The sequence below is a fragment of the Podarcis pityusensis genome (genome assembly GCF_964106645.2).
Source record: "Podarcis pityusensis genome assembly, chromosome: 2".
Classification (NCBI taxonomy): Eukaryota; Metazoa; Chordata; class Lepidosauria; order Squamata; family Lacertidae; genus Podarcis; species Podarcis pityusensis.
The window spans coordinates 80,317,254-80,338,390 of record NC_138029.1 but is presented as its reverse complement, the minus strand read 5'-3'; the positions used below and the strand labels follow the sequence as shown (position 1 = coordinate 80,338,390).

Genomic DNA, 21,137 nt, shown 5'->3' with positions numbered 1-21,137 from the left:
TGGAGTGACCTAACTAAGCCTTGCAGCACAACTTACTCTGTGGTCTTAACCCTTTCATGCATTAGATTTAAACATGTTGGCTATATGATCCTACATACGCTGTGCAAAATTGTGGAAAGCAGTCCACATATGTTGCATTTTTGCTTTCCCTAGTGTTTACAACACTTCATTGCTTTCAGACAGATCTTTTGAGTTTGAGTTTCCATTTTGGTTAAAATGCCTCAGTTTTAAATCCTATCCAAGAGCAGTGTCTCTTTGGATATTTTTCATTTCATTCAATGTTGCAGCTCCACTATTGATACTGACTCTTTGAAAATGGGTCTTCAATGAAGCTGAATCACTTTGTATATCCCAATTTGGTTACAATCCATCATAATAAATGAAACAACAGGCATTCCATTTGTTTAATTTTCTTGGAGCCTCCAAAGTACTTTTCTGTTATTTTGGAGTTTCTGACCATATTCAAGAAGTACACAGAACACTAAATCAATTTTTCTTCATATAATTTTGCATATTAGAGCCAAGTAGAACATTAAACTGATATTCAGCAGCAAAAGGAGCTGTAAATTTAAACTGCACTTCAAGGCCCTAATTTTAAGGAGTGAGGCGCAACCACAATTAAATACCAAGGGTTGAATTCAACATAGTGCTAAGGAGATCGTTCCATTTTTTTCTTGTCTAACAGAGCAATCTTCCTTTTCCTTCCCCCTGTGTGCTGTTCTAGGGTTTCTCCTGGCCCTCCAGAGTGGATCTGGAGGAGTCACAGGAGAAGCAGGGGAAGCCCCATTGCACTAATGGGATTCAGCTAATGGAACTGTGTAGTTGAATCCAACCCTAAGGTTAAATATGTGCTGAACTCTCTTGCATTGAAATCATGACGACGACAACAACAACAACAACAACAAACTACAACAACAATTAATAATAATAGTTTTATTCTGCACTTCTACCAAAGTTCAGTTTTCAGGATAGTTCATTAACAAGTATAGTATTTAAAACAATAAAATAATATATGATTAATTACTAAAATAAATATGCAAATTTAAACAGCAGTAGCTCTATTAAACTTCAGGGGGGAATGAAACACATAGGCATTCACATCATATGCTACCAAAGCCTTGGGAGCATAAAAATGTCATCAGCTGGCGACGAAAGAATAGTAAATAAGGGACCTGGAAAATATACACAGAATGGATTACTCTGTGGCTGGGTGCCATAAGAGAAAAGGCTGTGTCTCTGGTAGCCAATCTGTAAGGAGCTAAAAGTGGTTGCCATTCTGTATGTTAGCTCCTTTACGGGCCACTTGAGAACAAGATTAAGAAAGCATCGTTCAAATATATGTCACAGCAACTTCATTGGAGCAAAAGAAATTATCATCCTTTGCCAGCATGCAATACAGGAATTTATGGGGGATTAGCAATAAATGCAATGACTCCTTGGGCTAGCTTGTGCTTTTAAAAGAGGGGAAGGAAAGCTACCAGTCAGTATTCCATTATGAAATAAACAAATTAGAATAGGACTGATAGCATCTAATCAGCTGACTTGAAAAGAGAGAGTTAATATTATTTCTGTTCATCCAGATTGCTTCTTTGCTGTGTACAGAAGTGCCCCTTTTAGCAGGCAAGCATCAGTGCCTTGTGCTATCTTTCAATATAAAAATGTTCTATGGTCAGCGCAGTGGTTTCCATTTCTTAACTTGGCCACCATATTCTGAAAGAGTTAGGAAATTTTCAGATATGCATAATAAATAGGCAGTCCCATGAATAACACATGACAGAAGTTTAACCTGGACATTATCAAGGCATTTATGCCCCGGCAAGATCACGCAGCTGCTAAGTAATGGAAGATGGAACAACAGATGTCACTTGAGCATTCATGGGTCAGACTGGATCTGTAGACTTTATAACTAAGGAGGACCTGCAATCCCATCTAAAGTAAACCTAATACACTGCCAGTCCTTTGCATTTTTTAGGTGACATTCCCCCTTCTTCATAAAAAATACAGGTATATGAATATCTAAAGTTATTAACTCTTTTTACAGCATCCTGAAGTTTTCAGAATCAACCTATACACCACCTTCCTATATATTAGAGATGGAAAAAGTTGCCAGACAAGGGGACATTGTTTTAGTATCGGGCATGAAAACAGGGAGTTCGAAATTAAAAGCAAGGATACAAGAAAGTGTTTATCAGGTAAGGTCCTTTTCTGCAGTACATTTATTATAGCAGTCTTCCAACAGGATGCTTTTTCTCCTTTTACAGCTATTGCCCAGTGATGGAAATAAGGTGATACTGATAAGCGAAACATATATATTGATCACAAAGCACAATTCAAAAAATGTTCTGCAGAACTAACAAATGTTACTGTGGCATAAGCTGCTGTAGGCAAGATGCATGAAGCAGACAGATGCATGTATAATGTGGATGAAGGAATCTTTTACTGCTTTGTGTAGTGAGACTGAAAGGTGACATACCATTGAATGTTGACAGTCACCAAAATGGGTTTCTGCATTCATTTCATTTCGCATGTCCCAAAACTGCAAAAAAAATATACAACCTGTTTTCTTGTACTTGCAAAATTTACCTGGGATTGTTGTCAACATACGCATATGAATGTCAACATTCACCAGATAATTGCTAGAGATTAGAACAGACACCTCATTATTCCTCTGCCCCTTCCCCCCTTTTTATTGTCATTGTTTGTATGGTTGTGAACAGTCCAGGTTTCTTTTCACTACATCAGAAATGTCTGTATATAAACATTCAGGAGCTGCTGCTGATATATAATTTTATTAATTTTTCAAGATAGCCTACAAAAGAGAACCATAAAACAATTATAAAACATCAGAAACAAAAGCAATTATCGTCGCAACAGTAAAAATACAAAAAACAACAACACAGTATATATAAAAACAGTTAAAATCCTGGGCAATTTTTTTTTTTAATGTCTAAAATGTGTTTCTCTGGTTAACCCAGTCACGTGGCACCTTATAAATAATAGTAATTTTTATTAAGAAAGCCTACAGATGGCTTCTGAATGGTAAGAACATGTTCAACAATGCAGCCAATTACATTTAGAAGGAGCTATCCTTTGCTATAGGTCTTCAAGAAGAGGCTGCTGGAGAGGTTAGATTTCTGAAATCCCAGTATCAAGCAGGGACATAGCATTTGATGGCTTGTAAGGACTCTGCTGACTCTACTTGCCACTTATCATTGCTATAGGCTGCGAGAACTTTGGAGTAGGGACTGACACACACCAGTACTGTTGAACCTGTTGTTCTCCAGTGTTCTTTGGGGGCTATTGCTATGTTATTTTGCTGGTTTTGCTCAGTAAATGATGTTGTAAGTGGAACATTGAAGAAGCAGTTAGCAAGACTCCTAGGCCTCTGGGTTTTTTTTCTCAGGGATTAAAAACTGCAAAATGATGCATTGTTTTTTGCATATTACAGTTCTTCAGGGTATTCAGATGCTTGACAGATAAAAATTGGTATCCATTACAAGTATGGATTTTGCAGCACCAACACCACTGTGGCAAAGTCAGCAAGATGCTACTCAGCAATATTCTTTTCATATCAGCAGAAATGTATGTGTTTAGGGTATATGCCATTTTAAAAATAAAGAAAATTAACTAGGATTCAAGTGGAAAAAATGTGAAACACTTGGGTATTTGTATCCCAATCTGAAAAGACCCTTTTCTTTTCTTTTTTTATTACTATTACTTTCTGATTGGAAATAGATTTAAAGGAAAAAAGCATAGACTCTAAAGCTCCCCCTCTTTTAGACCCTCACAGTGCTGTTTAATGTGTTGCTGAATAATGTTCCACCATAGCCATATATATATATATATGAAGGTAAAGACCTCTCTGCATCTCTTTCAAGGTGCCCACCCTTTATAAAAAAAAGTTTATGTATATGCATACAGTTGTACAAAGAATATTCATTAAGTGGGTGGGAAAACTAAAGTAATGGTTGTGTACAGGAAATACAGGACAAGTGAAATACCATGTACTGGCAGTGTGGCCTGGGTGTCCCATTGAAGATTCCAGATAGCTGTAGGCTAACCTAGCCTGCCACGCATCAGCCTGGGCTAGTGTCAAGATTTAGTCTGAAAGTTATTCACCTGTATTGCATCATTTTATGAGCATAAGCCAACAGGTGTTTAAAAAAATCTCATGAAAATGAATATATTCACTCATACTTCCATGTGTTACAGCCTCTACAATCCACATTTACTGTGCATTTTGTTGCAATTGCAAAGCAAAGCAGTTTTGGAGTTGTTCTGTAATAAAATAGATTAAAGAGGAACTAGATATGACCTTTTATGAGACATTTAAAGTGTTGAGGTTTTCAACCATGAGGGTGGAAAAATTGGTGTGAGATCTGTACACAAGATGATATGGGAGTCCAGTGCTGTCTTCTCAATATTTTGAAGTTATTTTAGTCTAAGACCAGTGAAATCTTCAAAGAGAAGGAAGTGGTGGAATGAAAATCACTTTCTGTTCACATTTTCCAGTTTGTTTAATGGCCTATTTTAGCAGTTTTTCTTCAGAATGGCTAGTTCAGCGGGACAGTGCTGCGGAATTGCCCTCCTGACACACCAGTGTTGCTACTGCTTACCTGGGGGTGGGATAGGGCAGAAATAAGATTGTGGCCGTACAGGCCCACCACTGGCAGTGCCCGATTGACCTGACCTCGCTCTCATTCTGTTTTGCACACTGGTGTCGAGAGAATAACTCTACAGCAGGCTTAGGCAAACTCGGCCCTCCAGATGTTTTGGGACTACAACTCCCATCATCCCTAGCTAACAGGACCAGTGGTCAGGGATGGTGGGAGTTGTAGTCCCAAAACATCTGGAGGGCCGAGTTTGCCTGTGCCTGCTCTATAGCGTGGCGCACCCATAAGGCAAGGTGAGCCAACCGCCTCAGGCAGCAGGTTTCTCCTGATATAGTCTTGTCCCCTTGTTCCTGATGTAGAACTTCCCTGACCCCTTCTTTACTGGCGGGGAGGAGGGGGCCATTTTGGAGTCTTGGGCCAGCCCTGATCTCAACAGATTCCATCATTTGCAGTTCCTTTTTCTTAGCTGTCCATAAGACCTCCGGTTAGGCTTGGCTTTTAAGTTTGCATTCCAGAATGAGAATTCTAGCTGAAAGAATGCGTCATATTAATTGCTTGCTTGTTAACACTGGATTTACCTCATTCACTGATTGCTTGAGTGCACATACATTTTCAGTGCTTGTAAAATTTAAAAGGCAATCATGCAGATTTGTGTATGGCAATATAACTAACCGTAGTATAACAGAATAAACAAACAGAATGTGATCTGATAAGGGCTTGACTGCTCTGTCAATACGTATTGATAGATGCTTACTACCATGCTAAGGTCCTTGTCTTAACTTTGTGCATAAGTTAGCACAAAGAATATGTTCATTGCATGACGTTCCTATTTTCCAGTAATCCAAAGTATGGCCTTAGAAGAAGTTAACACAACAAAGTCGTATTCATGTGAGAGTAGGCTGCCCTTTAGGTACCCACAACCCCAGCTGCTTAAGTCTTTAAAAATAAAACTCATTACTTTTGACATGTACCTTGAAAGAAACTAGAAGCCCCTGCAAATCTTTAAATGCTAGCAATGTTAAACCTGCTCCATAGGTCTCAGTTAATTACCTGGCCATCATTGAACTAGTCAGCGTTTCTGAATATTCCATGTTAGTTACCTCTGCAGTAGCACTGCCCCAACGAAGATAAATGTAAAAAAATCAGGTTCTCTCAAGAACACCTTCACTGGGGACATCAACCAAAAATATGCTATTCCCTTCTGTGACCTCGCAAGGAAAGGACTGAAAAGACACACACACATAAAGGCTGTGTACACATTCTCCCTTTAAAACTCATTCTTTCCCTCAAAAAATTCTGGGTAATGTTGTTTTTTAAGGGTCCTGGAAATTGTAACTCTGTGAGGAATAAGCTACAACTGCCAGAATTCTTTGAGGGAAAGAATGTGCTTAAAAGGTAGGATGTGTACACAGTCATTATGTGTGTGTCTTCTCAACCTTTTTTTTTTTTTTAAAAAAAAGGAAAATTAACTTTTGAAATTACATAAAATGTAATTTATCTTTTTTTGCAAATCAACTCTTTGTTGTCATTTAAAGTTGGCATGTATCTTTCTCTTTTTCAAATAATTCTCCAGCATTTTTCTCCACACTTCTTCCTCTGTTTTCCTGGCTGAGCTGACGTGAGCGAGTAGAACATTTGCACTAGAGATGTTAAGGAATCCCTTCTCACTGTGTTCTTTATAACCCACATGTGAGCTCAGAGAAAATTGAAAACCATACTTCATTCATCCACATGGCACTGCGGAATACCCACATGGCAGTACAAAATACAGTTGCTTAAGTTAACTTGCTGCATTCAGTTTTCTCTGACAAGTTGACATTCATTTCTTCCCCCAAAAGCACCAAGAAAATACTTTCAAGAAAAAGTAATTATAACCGCAGAATTGAATAATGTACATCTATTCTCAAAGGCAAAAACTAGACTTGGTACAACTGTTCCAACTGTTCAGGTAGATAACTTTTTCTATTTTTTAAAAAACTAATGTTTTAAAAGACAGACCACTGTACTGGGAAAAACACCACAACATGTGGCGTCTCTGTTCCTCAGGCAGCGAGAAGTTCCTGGGGCAATGCTTACCCTGACTTGCCTTCCTTTGAAAGGGAGATCAATGGAGACATTATGTGAGAATATACTGTAAGCTTTAAAAAAAAGTTTGGGAGTAAGTTATTCTTACAAACAGGTCACATTCTGTATTTTACACAGTAGTGTATCGTACGGTCTTCTGTTTCCTGGTATGCAATAAAAAGGACTTGTGGAAATTGGATTTTCTCAATTCTTACCAAGAAGTTGGAACTTTGTGCTTGCTCCAAGGTGTGGGAGATGATATAGATAGATGATAGATGATAGATATCCTCTGCTCACCAAGAAGGTGGTGTCCACACAGTGGAAGCTGTTCGTATTATTTACACCGGACAAGAGGGTACACAGAGACTGAACATGGAGCCCGGCACCACTTCCGTTGCGGAACTCTGCAAGCTATCCGTGCCTCCCGCAACAATCCTCCTCAGGCCTCTTTCTCTTGCCGGTAGCAGAGCGAAACACAGCGGTGAGAAGCAGAGTGCAGCACGTGTGGAATAAATCAGAGCAGACACAAGGCAGTCCTTATCTACTCTTGCCTTTAATCATGAAGAATAACATCATAAATTCAGACCTGGCGAGAACTGACACATTCTCCCTTTCGCATCGCGTCCGAAAGTCAGACTGAAACACACGGAGTCAAACCCCTCCCTTAAGTGTTTCTAACCACGCCTCAGGAAAGAGACGTCACCCGAACTCTTTAACTCTGTGAGTTCTGAAACCATTAACACCCCCTCTCGTCACGAATCCTGAGGGAAACTGTGAACCCCTATTTACAGACCTCTTTGAGTTCAACTCACCTCCCATTGCCTTTTGCCTCCCACTGGCATCCATCCCAGGCAATCGTTGAATCCCTTCCACACTCCCAGAATCACACTGTGCGAAACCAACCCACGCACTGGTGACCTGAAACCTCTCCGGTGGAATCCCCTTTGTGGTCCGAGTTGACCGCCGGAGCACAACCTCGGGCGCTCCTCCTGACCCACTGGGGTCAGCAAGTGTGTCTCCAGCAAGCTCAGAAGACTCCCCCTCTGACTTGCTGCGTCTTCGGGCTTCCTGCACTTGGCTAACAGGAGATGAAGGCTCACTCTTGGGTTCCCTCTTAACCTGTGGAGAAACCCACCCCTGTGCTTGACCATCATCAGAAACCTGGTCTTCAGCAACAGGCTCCGCCTCTGCCTCTCCTTCCTCCCTTTCTTCCTCCTTTTCCTCCCCCTCAGAATCGGACAAGCAGTCTGAGAGAAAATCAGAACCATACCTAGGCTGTGACCAACCATCCTGCTCAAAGAACTCAGCATGCTTGCTGACCAGCAGCGTGGTCTGATCACCCTCTGGGTATGCAAACTTCCACCCATTTGTTGCAGGATCATACCCACAGAAGATCATGTCCTGGTACCTAGGACCACCCTTCTTCCGTTGCGCTGTTGGTATTGGCACTGAAGCCTTGGAACCAAACGAACGGAAGAAATGCACCTGTGGCTTCCTCTTGTGCAACAGAAAATACGGTGTGTCACCTACATCGTGATTGTAGGACCTGTTAAAAACAAAGTTGGCAGCTTTCCAAGCTTCACTCCAAAAGCTCTGAGGCAGCCCAGAGTCACCCAGCAAAACTCTGACAGCTTCAGCCAGTGTTTCACTCCTGTGCTCTGCCACGCCTCTCCCTTGAGGAGACTTTGCACCCGTCACGTGGTGACGTATTCCCTTTTCCTTGAAAAACTCCTCCAGAGCAGACCCAGTAAACTGTGACCCTCGGTCGCTCTTGAACCCTTGCACCCTGGTGGAAAACCTTCGTTCCACCTCCGCAACCCAATCCTGGATCAGTTGCGCCGCCTCCCCCTGTGATTTGAGAGAGAAACACCAGCCAACCTGGCTGTGGTCATCTGTCAGCGATAGCACATACTTGGCCCCACCCAGACTCTCACACCTCATGGGTCCTGACAGATCTGTGTGAATCAACTCAAAAGGTTTTGTGGTTACCCTCTTTACCCCGGGAAACCTGCACCTTTGAACCTTGCTGCATGCCCTGCACACTAGGGATCCCTCATGTGATGGGACGATGAGCTGCTTGTGTGTAAAATCCAAGTCCCTCAGAGTTTGGTCAAGTTTGCAAACCTCTGTCTGTAACGGAGCCCCTTAAACATGGCTCCGTCAGTCGCTGGCAGATTCCGACAGTGGTTGCTTTCAGAATCGCTTCCAACATAAAAGCTCCTTAACGGAAACACGTCTTCTGGACTCTCTGCGTGACAGTTTCCGGCGAGGAGTGGGTGTCCCTACAGGAGGTCCTGAAACCTCCCCACTGTTTTCGCTGGAAGTGTCTCTGAGCCATCCCTCCAGCTCCCTTTCCCTCAGCTCAGCTCCTCTCCCCCTACTGGTTCCCTCTTCAGCTGCTGAGTCTCTCCCAACCTGTGTGAGCCCTTTCACTTCCCTTCCTTCCGATGGCAGTTCCCTGACATCCACCTCCCCTCCAGGGCCCCCTTCATCCCCTCTCGCCCCCTCCTCTACGGGCGGTGAGGAGGCAAAACCCCGGAATGAACTTCCTTCATCTTCCGATGTCTCGAACACTTCTCTCCACCTGTTGCGGTTCCTGGTCTCGAAGTACTCCTCCTCCTCAGAGTCCATCTCCCCTTCCCCTTCCGAGTCCGAGAATCCTTCCAACTCCTCCTCCTCATCGGTGGTCCCAAAGTATTCCCTCCGGAACCTCTCCACAGGCTGAGGTTTCCTTGGGAACCTTTGATGGAACGTTTCTATCAATACCTCGTCATTGATATCTTCTGCCATTACCCAAGTGTTTTCTGACTCCGGTTCTCCTTCCCACGCTACCAAATACTCCACCTGATCCCCCTTCCACCTGGCGTCGAGGATTTCTGCCACATGGCTGCTGCATTCCCTTTCTTCTATGACCGGTCCCCGAGTGGCCATCCCTTCTCGTCCCCCCTCATACGGTGACAGTAACGACCTGTGAAATACTGGGTGCAGTTTCATGTGGTTGGGTAACCGGAGCCTGAAAGCCACTGGGTTGACCTGTTGAATGACCTCAAAGGGACCCAATCTCCTGGGTCTTAATTTCTTACAACCTCCTTTGAACGGCAACCCTTGGGTTGACAGCCACACCCTATCTCCCACCCTTATGGTTTCACCTTCCCTTCGGTTCTTGTCTGCCTGCCTCTTGTATTCTTCCTTCGCCCTTTCTAAGTTGAGTTGGAGCTGACGATGGATTGCTTCCATTTCTTCTACAAAATGCTCGGCTGCCGGGACGCTCCATCTCTCCCCTTCTCCCCCTGGGAAAGCCCTGGGATGACACCCATAATTAGCCAAGAAGGGGCTCATCCCTGTGGACACATTCTCGGCATTGTTGTAGGCAAATTCCGCCAGCGCCAACTTTTCTACCCAGTCATTCTCTCTGTCATTGACATAACACCTCAGGTATTGCTGGAGGACACCGTTTGCTCTTTCCGCCTGCCCGTTGGTTTCAGGGTGCCGGGCAGTCGAAAAGTTGACCTCCACCTGCAGTAAGCTCATGAGCTTCCTCCAGAACCTGGAAGTAAATTGTTTTCCTCGGTCTGAGACCACCCTCAATGGCACCCCGTGCAACCTAAAAATGTGTTCTACAAATAACTTCGCTGTCTCTTCCGCCGTGACTGCATGCGAGCAGGCTACAAAGTGGCACATCTTTGTTAGTAGGTCTACCACCACCATGATGGCTGTTTTCCCCTTGGACTTCGGCAGATCAGTCATAAAATCTATCGACACTGCCTCCCAAGGTCGTTCTGGGGTTGGTAAGGGTTCTAATAGCCCCGCCGGTGCCCGCCTCTCCCCTTTGGCTCGCTGGCATTGCTCACACCCTCTTACATACTCCCGTACATCTTCCCTCACCTTAGGCCACCAAAATTCCCTGGTGACCAACCACATGGTTTTGTGTTGTCCAAAATGCCCCGCCGTGGGGCTGTCGTGCAACTGCTTGAGTACCCTCCCCCTTAAGTCTCCTTCAGGGATATACAGTGCCCCTTTGTAATACAAAGCTCCATTTCTTTCCTCGAAACCCCCTGGTTCCTCTCCCTCACCCCTAAGACCTCTGAGCTTATTCTGGGCGTATTCATCATTCTCTGTTTCCTCTACCAGTTCTCTTTGTCCCACCAATGCGGCCCCACACACCCAGCGGTCCTCTGGAATGACATGTCTCTCTTCGGGTGCTCCCTCCCCCTCCAAATATTCAGGTTTGCGTGAGAGAGCGTCCGCCCTAATGTTCTCTGGGCCTGGCACGTAACAAATCTCAAAGTTAAATTTGGAGAACTCCTGGGCCCATCTCACTTGCCGTTGGTTGAGCACTCGTGCCGTCCTCCAATACTCTAGGTTCTTGTGGTCAGTGCACACTTGCACCTTATGTTGTGCGCCAATTAGCAGGTGCCTCCATCTCCGGAACGCCTCATGAATGGCTAGTAGTTCTCGGTCATACACCGTGTAGTTCCTCTCGGATTTGTTCAGCTTTCGCGAAAAAAAGGCACACGGTCTCCACTCTGACTCCTCCTTCCCTGGCTGCAGAAGCACCGCCCCAATCGCTCTGTCTGATGCGTCAGTTTCCACTCTCATCGGTTTTTGTAAATCCACATGCAGGAGTTGTTGTTCCGAGGCGAAGGCCCTTTTTAGTTCCTCAAATGCTCGCTCCGCCTCCTCAGTCCAAACGAACTTCTTCTTACTGCTGAGACAGTCCGTAATGGGCGCCGTCAGGTGGGCAAAGTTTCGGATGAACTTACGATAGAAGTTCCCAAATCCTAGGAACCTCTGCACATCCTTCCTTGTTTTGGGTGTTTTCCATTCCAGCACCGCCTGGACCTTGCCGGGATCCATGGCCAATCCCTTGTCTGACAGGCGATACCCCAGGAATTCCACCTCCTTGGTATGAAACTGACACTTCTCCAGTTTCACCCACAGCTGGTTGGCTTGCAGCCTGCTCAACACTTCTCTGACGTCTCTCACATGCTGCTCCTCATTCTCAGAATACACCAACACGTCGTCTAAGAAGGCCACACAATTCTTGTAAAGCAAAGGCCCCAGGACGTGGTTCATAAACGATTGAAAGCATGCGGAGCCTGCTTGTAGGCCGAAGGGCATAACTAAATATTCAAATGCCCCTAAAGGGGTGAACATGGTGGTTTTCCATTCATCCCCCTTCCTTATTCGTATCAGGTTGTACGCCCCCCTTAGGTCCAGCTTTGTGAAAATCTTTCCCTTCCGCACCCTTGTCAAAATGTCGTCAATCCTGGGCATAGGGAAAGCCACTGGTTCTGACACTGCATTTAAGGCCCTGAAGTCACACACCAGTCTCGGCTTGTTCGTGTTTTTTTTATCCACAAAAAACACTGGGCTGCCCCCCACCGCCCTGGACTCTCTGATGAACCCTCTCTTCAGGTTCTTGTCAATGAACTCTCTTAGCTCCTGCATCTCTCTGTCTGACATGGCGTACAGCTTGCCTACAGGGAGCTGTGCCCCAGGGAGTAAATTGATTTGACAGTCAAAGGGTCTATGCGGAGGTAGTTGGTCAGCTTCCCTTTCGCTGAAGACGTCGCGGAGATCTGCGTATTGTCGTGGTACCTTCACGTTCTCCGTTACTTCAGCCCCTGCTAGGGTGGCTTGGGCCCCTGCCAAACCCTTTCCCTCTTTGCAGTGTTCTAAGCAATGTGCTGAACCAAAAGAAACCACTCTCTGATGCCAGCCCACCAGCGGATCATGTAACGCTAGCCAGCTCATCCCCAATATAATGGGAGCTCCTCCCAAGGTGGCCACATTAAACGCTATCAGTTCGGTGTGCCTTGCCACCTTCATTATCATTGGGACGGTCTGCAAGCTGACTTCTCCTCCCAACAGCTCCCTGCCATCGATCGTGGTCACCTGCAGGGGGTTGCTTAAAGGGATCGTCTGTATCTGGTGTTCAGCTGCAAACTCTTTGCTCATGAAATTGCAGGAGCTGCCTGAGTCCAACAGCGCCTTTATCTTTAGAGGGTGTCCGTTTGGCAGCTCTAGCGCCACTTCTATCACTAGGGCGGGTTTAGGAGGTTCTGGCGTGGGCACTTTCACTGCTCTTTGGCCTGGCTGCTGTGCCCCGACGGTGGCAGCCAGGCGTTGGCTTTTACTTGCTCCGGTATTTCTTCCTCTCTTCCCTCCACAGCTCCTACCATCCCTTGCCATTCCTTCCTCTGGGGGCAGACTCTGGCAAAGTGACCTGGCTGTTGGCAGAGATAGCATTTCCGGGCGCCTTTTCCCTCCTTCTTTCCCCCCTCACTGGGCTTTGAAACTGCGCGCGCGCGCGCTGTTCCGATTTCCATCGGCTCTGCCGGCGGGAAAGTTGGCTCTGGAATGTCTGGAATGCGGAACTCCTTCCAACGTTCCCCTTTCCCTTCCCGCCTCTCCAATGCTCTCGCCTCCTGGCGCGCTCCTATGGTCAGCGCTGATTTGGTCAGCTGGTCCATAGACTCCGCCCTGGGCGCCCGGGAAAGTTCGTCTTTCACAGCCGAAGAAAGCCCTTCTTCAAAGAGCATTTGAATGGGTTCCGCCGATAGATCCCACCCCAATTTATGGATCAACATGGTGAACTCAGTCCAGTACTCACGGACAGATCGGCTCCCCTGTTTGCAAGCCATTAACTGTCTGCGCACCACTCCCTGTTCAATATCGCTGGAAAACATCAGATCCATGGCGCGAAAGAACTTCATCGTGTCCTTTAGGACGTCACTATTCGCTGCCATCAGGGGTCTAACCCAGTCTCTCGCCCCCTTTTCAAGATGCCCAATCACGAAAGCCACTCGTGATTCCTCGTCAGGGAATTCATCAAACTGCAGATTGAGGGCATATTGCATCTCTGTCCGAAAGCCATGATAGTCTTTGGGCTCCCCCCCAAACTTCTGCACCAATCCTGGTACCTTTCTGGCGAGCTGGGTGTCTTTCCCCTTTTTGTCTGCATCCTGAGCCCTCTTCTCCTCAAGCCTCGCCGTCTGCAGCGCTAGCTGGACCTCCAACACCCGGTACCTTTCTTCCAGGCTTGGACCCGCTCCAGCTCCTGCTTCTCCGGTTCCGGCTGGGTTGCTCATGATGCCTTCTCCTGCACAAGCTGCTCACGGAGACTGTCGGAATGCTGTGATGGGACGATGAGCTGCTTGTGTGTAAAATCCAAGTCCCTCAGAGTTTGGTCAAGTTTGCAAACCTCTGTCTGTAACGGAGCCCCTTAAACATGGCTCCGTCAGTCGCTGGCAGATTCCGACAGTGGTTGCTTTCGGAATCGCTTCCAACATAAAAGCTCCTTAACGGAAACACGTCTTCTGGACTCTCTGCATGACAGTTTCCGGCGAGGAGTGGGTGTCCCTACAGGAGGTCCTGAAACCTCCCCACTGTTTTCGCTGGAAGTGTCTCTGAGCCATCCCTCCAGCTCCCTTTCCCTCAGCTCAGCTCCTCTCCCCCTACTGGTTCCCTCTTCAGCTGCTGAGTCTCTCCCAACCTGTGTGAGCCCTTTCACTTCCCTTCCTTCCGATGGCAGTTCCCTGACACCTCACATGGTGTGATTTTACAACCTTCGGTGCAGCCTGGCAGCCTCTTAACATCCTCCAGACAAGCATGAGACATTCTCTTGTGCCATACATGAACACATGAATCATGGCTGGGAACACTAGCACACTGCGCCTGTGCTTTCCCTGCATTCCCACCACCCTCCAGAGGTGTTTCCAGAACAAAGAGATTGTCCTTGCTCTCCACGTTGACAAGTTGCCTCCCCCCTCTGAAAATGGAACAGGTGTTATTTTCAAAACAAATTTTGTATCCCTGCTTCGCCAGAGCAGAAACCGATAACAGGCAACACTTCATCCCTGGTACAATGAAGCACTCCAGCTCCGCCTGCAAAACAGAATTATAGACATTTGCTGCTTTAGATACATTTCGTTTTTTCCCGTCAGCAAATTTACAAGTCATTCCAGTTAAAACAGCCCTGCAATTCTGCAGCTCCCCAGCAGATGGCGTTATCAGGTGATGACTCGCTCCTGAGTCCAGCACCCACTTCACAGTTGTGTCCCTGCTGGCATTGTTGTTCAAAGTTGCCAGAGAAGCCGCGAGATGATAACAGTCTCCCTTCTCTGAGTCACGTCCCTCCTTCGCGTTCCCACGCTGGCCTCCTCTCCGAGACTGGTTCCCATGAGAAACGACCTTGGAGACATCCTGCCCGGCCTCTCTGCTCCTCTGCGGACAAGCCCGTTTTAGGTGGCTGTTCGATCCACAGACATAACATCAACGAGTGGAAAAAGCCTGAACACAGCTCTCATCTGGCTTGCCCCCCCCACCTCTGCAACCGGTGGAGCTGCCTGCGCCAGACCTGCCTTCTCGGACACGCCTCTCCTGTTCGTCCGAAAGACGCCCTGTCACGTACGATAGCGTCAAATCCTGTGGACTCATCGATTCCATAGACAGACACAAATTGTCATAACTTTTGTCCAGAGAGCTGAGCAAAATATAAACCTTCAGTTCTTCTGAAAAGTTGACCTGTAACAGGCGCAACTCATTAAAAACAGATAGCATCTCAGTAACATGCTGTCTGATGTTCCCACCGGGACGCAGCTTCATCTCAAACAAGCGTCTGGTGGTGTGGATCTTTGCACCAGCCGTGGTTCTGTGGTGCACCCTCTCAAGGGCTTGGTAGGCCTCCTGAGCAGTCTCAAGCCCTTCAACCAGAGGAAGTTGGGAACCCTCCAAACTGAGCACTATAGCTCCCAGGGCTTTCTGGTTTTTCCTCTGCGACGCGTGAGCAGCCGCTATGTCCGCTGCCGCTGCTCCTGCTGCAGGTGGTGGGAGAGGGGGCCCCTGGGTCGCCTCCCACAACCCCTTGGCTACCAGCCAGGCCTTTAGCTTCCGGCTCCATTCGGCCCAATTTTGTCCATTTAATTTCTCAAAGGGAACTGAGAATGATTCACGATCGTCTGCCATCTCCTCCCCGGGGGCTAAGCTTACTCACGTCTCCCGGCAGTAGCTTTCTCCGCCTCCCGGACAAAATTGGGCCGAATGGAGCCGGAAGCTAAAGGCCTGGCTGGTAGCCAAGGGGTTGTGGGAGGCGACCCAGGGGCCCCCTCTCCCACCACCTGCAGCAGGAGCAGCGCGTGTGGAATAAATCAGAGCAGACACAAGGCAGTCCTTATCTACTCTTGCCTTTAATCATGAAGAATAACATCATAAATTCAGACCTGGCGAGAACTGACACATTCTCCCTTTCGCATCGCGTCCGAAAGTCAGACTGAAACACACGGAGTCAAACCCCTCCCTTAAGTGTTTCTAACCACGCCTCAGGAAAGAGACGTCACCCGAACTCTTTAACTCTGTGAGTTCTGAAACCATTAACAGAAGCAGCTTGGTTATTTATTATTGCTTAATTCCACAACAAGCAAGGTAATATGTACATTTTGCAAGGCCAACTGGACTCAGTTGTACCCAGCTCCTAGGACCCCTGAAATCTTGCACCTTACAAGCATTGGCAGAGCTATTAATTTGGGGATCTTTACTGGAGACAGTTGCGTGCTTGATCACAACGGGTTGTACCTAAGTCCTACTCAAGCAGGCCCAATAAAACTCCTGAACCTGAATTGCCCTAGGGCTTGCCGATCAGAAGGTCAACGGTTTGAATCCCCGCGACGGGGTGAGCTTCCGTTGCTCAGTCCCTGCTCCTGCCAATCTAGCAATTCGAAAGCATGTCAAACTGCAAGTAGATAAATAGGCAGGAAGGTAAACAGTGTTTCCGTGTCCTGCTCTGGTTCGCCAGAAGCGGCTTAGTCATGCTGGCCACATGACTCGGAAGCTGTACACCAGCTCCCTTGGCCAGTAAAGCGAGATGAGCGCTGCAACCCCAGAGTCATCCGCGACTGGACCTAACGGTCAGTGGTCCCTTTTCCTTTACTTTTATTAACTTCATCGGTCTACTCTAAGTAGCATTAGAAGGGTCTCTGCATACAGCCCACAAGCTCATAACACTACTTTAATTTGCTCATATCCCTTCTGAAAGGGCAATGCAACCAGCTGTTATTTCAAAACAAAATTAGTGCTTTTCTTGCTTTACATTTTCCAAGTTTGTTTTTCAGTGAATGAAATTAAAACTTTACCATGAACCTAACTGTTTCTTTGGAAATCCCATTTGTGTGAGAGTTTTTAAACCTATATTCCCCCCCCCCCCCCGCCTTTTCTTTTTTAACCTACAGAATGTACCTGCTGCTGAAGTCAGGTTGTTTATTTTGGAAAACATAATTCTGAATCCAGCGTATGATATCTACCTACTTGTAGGAATGTCAGTGCAGTATAAAGTTCAGAAAATAAGACAGGGGAAGATTACAGGTTTGTCTTTTTGTTTTTTCAAATGTTATATTTTGTATTCAGCCATTCTCTGAGAAAGACTGGAATGCAGATCTACCTGACAGAAATGATTACCACCTTTTATGTGTATCTATAGACCTGTACATATCCTCATTTAAGTCAAGAAGGTGAAACAGAGACTGTGAGTTGCAGTTCACTGAGCCAAATTTTGACGCGTCATTTTAATATGCCATCTGGCAGACATTTCCTCCAAACTCTTGTGACAGGAAGGAAGGTTTCAGTTAGACTACATCATATCAACCTGAGTGTATTCCTACAAATACTATCCTCTGTGTGTGTCTATACAAAAGAACTCTCAGTAGTAGTATATGGATTTATACTTTTATCTGTTGCGTAAACCAGTTTTGTGAGTATAAGGCATTTCCTTCACTCGATTTGAGTTGCTGCTTCAATCCATTTTTCTTTTTATTTATCATAACAAATTTATTGATGACTCGATATTTTACACTGACAGGACTCCAAGGGTGACACCTTTATGCTCTCATTATTTTTTGTGTCTTCTTCCTATATGTACAGAATTAATAATGCCTTCCGATCAGTATGAACTGCAGCTTCAGAACAAAACACTCAGCCCTGGGGGAGATCCAGCCTGGGCCGTTGCCAAGTTGGATCAGGCAACATCCAGAGTTACTGCATTGCAGCGGGGACAGACGAACGTTGTACTTTGCCACAAAAATATCCTTTTTGAATAGCGTCCTACTTGTTAGCTTTGAAGCTTGATGAAATTATCGATTTTGGCTCATGCAGCAGTTGGAGAACTAGCCACTATGACCTAGTTCGCATGACGCGCTGGGTCAAACCTTGGATTAGCACGAATGCTGGAACATACAGGCTCCCAGATAGCTTATAGCTGTGTCATGATGAACTAATTTAAGTTTTGGCTTAGCATGTGGTCTGAACCAAGGTTTGTGGCTAAGCAGTTTCCAGACTAACCACTAACTATAACCCAGGTTAGTTCAATGTGGTGCCTTCCATAGTTCCAGTTACAGGTATCTGTAGAAGAAGAAGTATCTGACTAAGTGTGCATGCACACAAAAGCTCATACCAATAACAAACTTAGTTGGTCTCTAAGGTGCTACTGAAAGGATTTTTTTTTATTTTGTTTCGTCAAGGTTAGTTCAAACATTGGCTTAGCTCAGTAGTTACAGCAGCATTGGGAATACATAGGGGGGTATCTTGTGTTTCTGTACAGTTGTGGCAACTGCAGCTGCAATGGCCTAGAACCCTTTAAAAACATGGTAACTGAAACGGAAGCTGTGTGAGCTAGACTTGGGGGGGGGGGTTCATGCATTGGTTGCTTCAAGACTGGATTACTGCAATGCATTCTGTGTGGGACGTTCCTTGCACTTGATTTGGGTGCTGCAGTTGCAGAATTCTGTAGCACCATTGCTGTCAGAAGACCCTGATTTATTACTGGCCCAAGTTCAAAATGTTACTGTTATTATATAAAGCCTTTAACAGCTTGGGGCCAGTTTACTTGTGAGATTTCCTTTCTCTGTATATGCCTTCCTGACTGCTTCAATCTGCAAAACTGGCACTGTTACAGGTGGCGTGTAATACTCATTCTGCTCTTGTAAGAAATTGATATTTTAATATGGCAGCATTTCACTTTGGAATTTCTTGCCTGTTGACATCAGGCAGGTGCCTTCACTATTCTCTTTTCGGCACCTGCTAAATCCAGTTTTGTTTAGGCAAGCCTATCCAGAAATGCAGAACGTTGACATATGCTTATCATTGATTATTATTTTGAAGTTTTTTAAAAGTAGCATTTTTAGTGATGATTGTATTTGTTTTATTACAATCAAGTGATATATAAACTTTGCAAAATAAATAAATCTTTTTTTACAGTGGTTAGGCAAAATGCAACATAGTGTATGGAGCCATACAATCTTAAGTTGTTGCAAGTTGAGTATCACAATCCCCTCTCTGTTTGGTGTTTGTCTGCCTTAATTGCCATACAATGAAATGTAGTTCTACCTCCAGGAAATGCAGTTCATCTTGTGCCAAACATAAATATAATTATAAAAGGTATTAGTTTGATTCAGGTGGAACAGGAAACCATGATTCTCACTACAAGAGGAAGGCATGTAAAATGTCAGGCTCTTGCACTCACCCCTCCCACTACGGCAGCTGTGAGAAGCATCTACTTACACTTTTGTCCATACTAGTCTGCTGCATCCAGACTCCAGGAACTGTTTATTAAAACTCTTGTTAGGAAGATTATATGAGTCTCAAGTCACCGGCTGCATTAACATATAATGCTAAACCATAGTTTAGTTTACAGGCATCCCCAACCTTTGGCCCTCCAGATGTTTTGGCCTACAACTCCCATCATGCCTAGCTAACAGGACCAGGGGTCAGGGATGATGGGAATTGTAGTCCAAAACATCTGGAGGGCTGAAGGTTGGGGATGCCTGGTTTAATACTATGTGCATGTGCTATAGTGAGCTCATTTAAAGCACACAGAATGATTGAATTGCAGAGTTGGAAGCAACCCCAAGGGTCATCTAGTCCAACCCCCTGCAATGCAAGAATCTTTTTGCCCAACATGGGGCTCGAACCCATGACCATGACATTAAGAGTTTCATGTTCTACCAACTGAGCTATCCCATGAACTCCCTCTTCCTTCTCATTGTCCTGTGCAGCCAGGAGGATTTCACTGAAGATTAGTTTCATTTTTATGAAGGGCAGCATATCATGTTCTATGCAGTGCTTTTTTCCTAAAAAAAAATGTTTAGGGGTACTCTCATTTTGACTCAAGAAAATTGCTATTTTATAGTACAAATCAGGGGAAATAAATACAGTAAATGGACAAAAGGCCACCATTGTGGGTAGCAATGGAACTGACGATTCACTGTGCTAGAGAACAAACTAAAAAAAAATACATTTCTTCTCCTGTTAGATTCACAAAATGTTTAGGGGTATGCGAACCCATGCGTTCCCCCAGAAAAAAGCACTGGTTCTATGAACTAGGAAACTGGTAAATTGCAAAGCAAACTAACTTCAGACTATGGGTTATGAAGCTGACTTGTTTCTCTAATAAGAGTTTGACCCAGGAATCTGAGTTTACAACAAGGCATGGGTAGGCAGACTAAAGCCCGGGGGCGGGATCCGGCCTGATTGCCTTCTAGATCTGGCCCATGGACAGTCTGGGAATTGCTGCATGGATCTGATTCTGATCGTTCAGGCTGCACCATTCTCCCCCCCCCCCCCATATACCACAGCAGCACCTCCTCCCTCCCTCCTTCTGGCTTCTCCCCGCCCTGCCTAGAGGAGGAAGGGGGCTGGGCTTTGTTGGTGCCAGCCGCTCTCGAGAGCCCTTTCGCACACCGCTCATCATTCCTCCGCCACCGCCACCAGCCCCTGCAACTCACAAGACACAGGAGCCACAGTTGGCTGAGCACCCCTCTCAAATGGCTGCCATTTAAAGCAGCCCCACTCCGGAGCCCTTTTGCATGCCGCTCATCATCCCTCGTTCATTCCCCCCCCCAATATAGTCTGGCCCCCCACAAGGTCTGAGGGACAGTGGACCGGCCCCCTGCTAAAAAGAATTGCCAACCCCTGCCACAAGGCAACAAAGTGAAACTAAACTTCAACTAAGTATTTTGCATGGCTTCCTGGGAGGAAGAGGGATTCCTGAGCCCGATGCTTTGTTTAGGCTCACTGCAGCTCATGCATGCAGCATTAGATCACAGTGTAGTGTCATATGCAAACATAGCCCACTGTGTGTTCTTTATGATGCGTTATTCTCCTCTTTAGTTTCAGTTAAAGAAGAAATTGCTTGTAACTTACTGTATCTCTTGACCTTGACCAGTTTCCAAGCATTTCTATGAAAGGTGCTTCCAAATTGCCAAATGGCACCATTTATGTTGTAGACCCTGGATACTTAGGTGAGTACTAGATGTTCAATCAAATGAATCTGTCAGTTTTGTCTTGTTAACTTTGGGGGAAAATAAATAACTTCTTTCTTCCAGCTATAATAACTTAATGTGTCCATTTATATTACAGTATGTTGATGTGTTTTTAATATAATTCATATCTGTGGGTGACTGGTGGGTG

At 45.6% G+C, this 21,137-nt stretch overlaps 1 protein-coding gene across 2 annotated transcripts in view; it reads left to right on the top strand.

Annotated features, from left to right (window-relative positions):
- Positions 1-21,137, top strand: part of NUP210 (nucleoporin 210) — a 98,950-nt gene that overhangs the window by 16,005 nt on the left and 61,808 nt on the right. Inside the window, exons 5-8 of one of the 2 annotated variants that reach the window (XM_080996692.1) lie at positions 2,042-2,192; positions 16,907-17,039; positions 17,595-17,753; positions 20,900-20,968. In XM_080996692.1, coding sequence (XP_080852818.1) covers positions 2,042-2,192; positions 16,907-17,039; positions 17,595-17,753; positions 20,900-20,968 — 512 coding nt within the window. Of the gene's footprint in view, positions 1-2,041; positions 2,193-5,989; positions 6,009-16,906; positions 17,040-17,594; positions 17,754-20,899; positions 20,969-21,137 lie in introns of those variants that run through there. The other variant, XM_080996693.1, reaches the window with a different exon arrangement.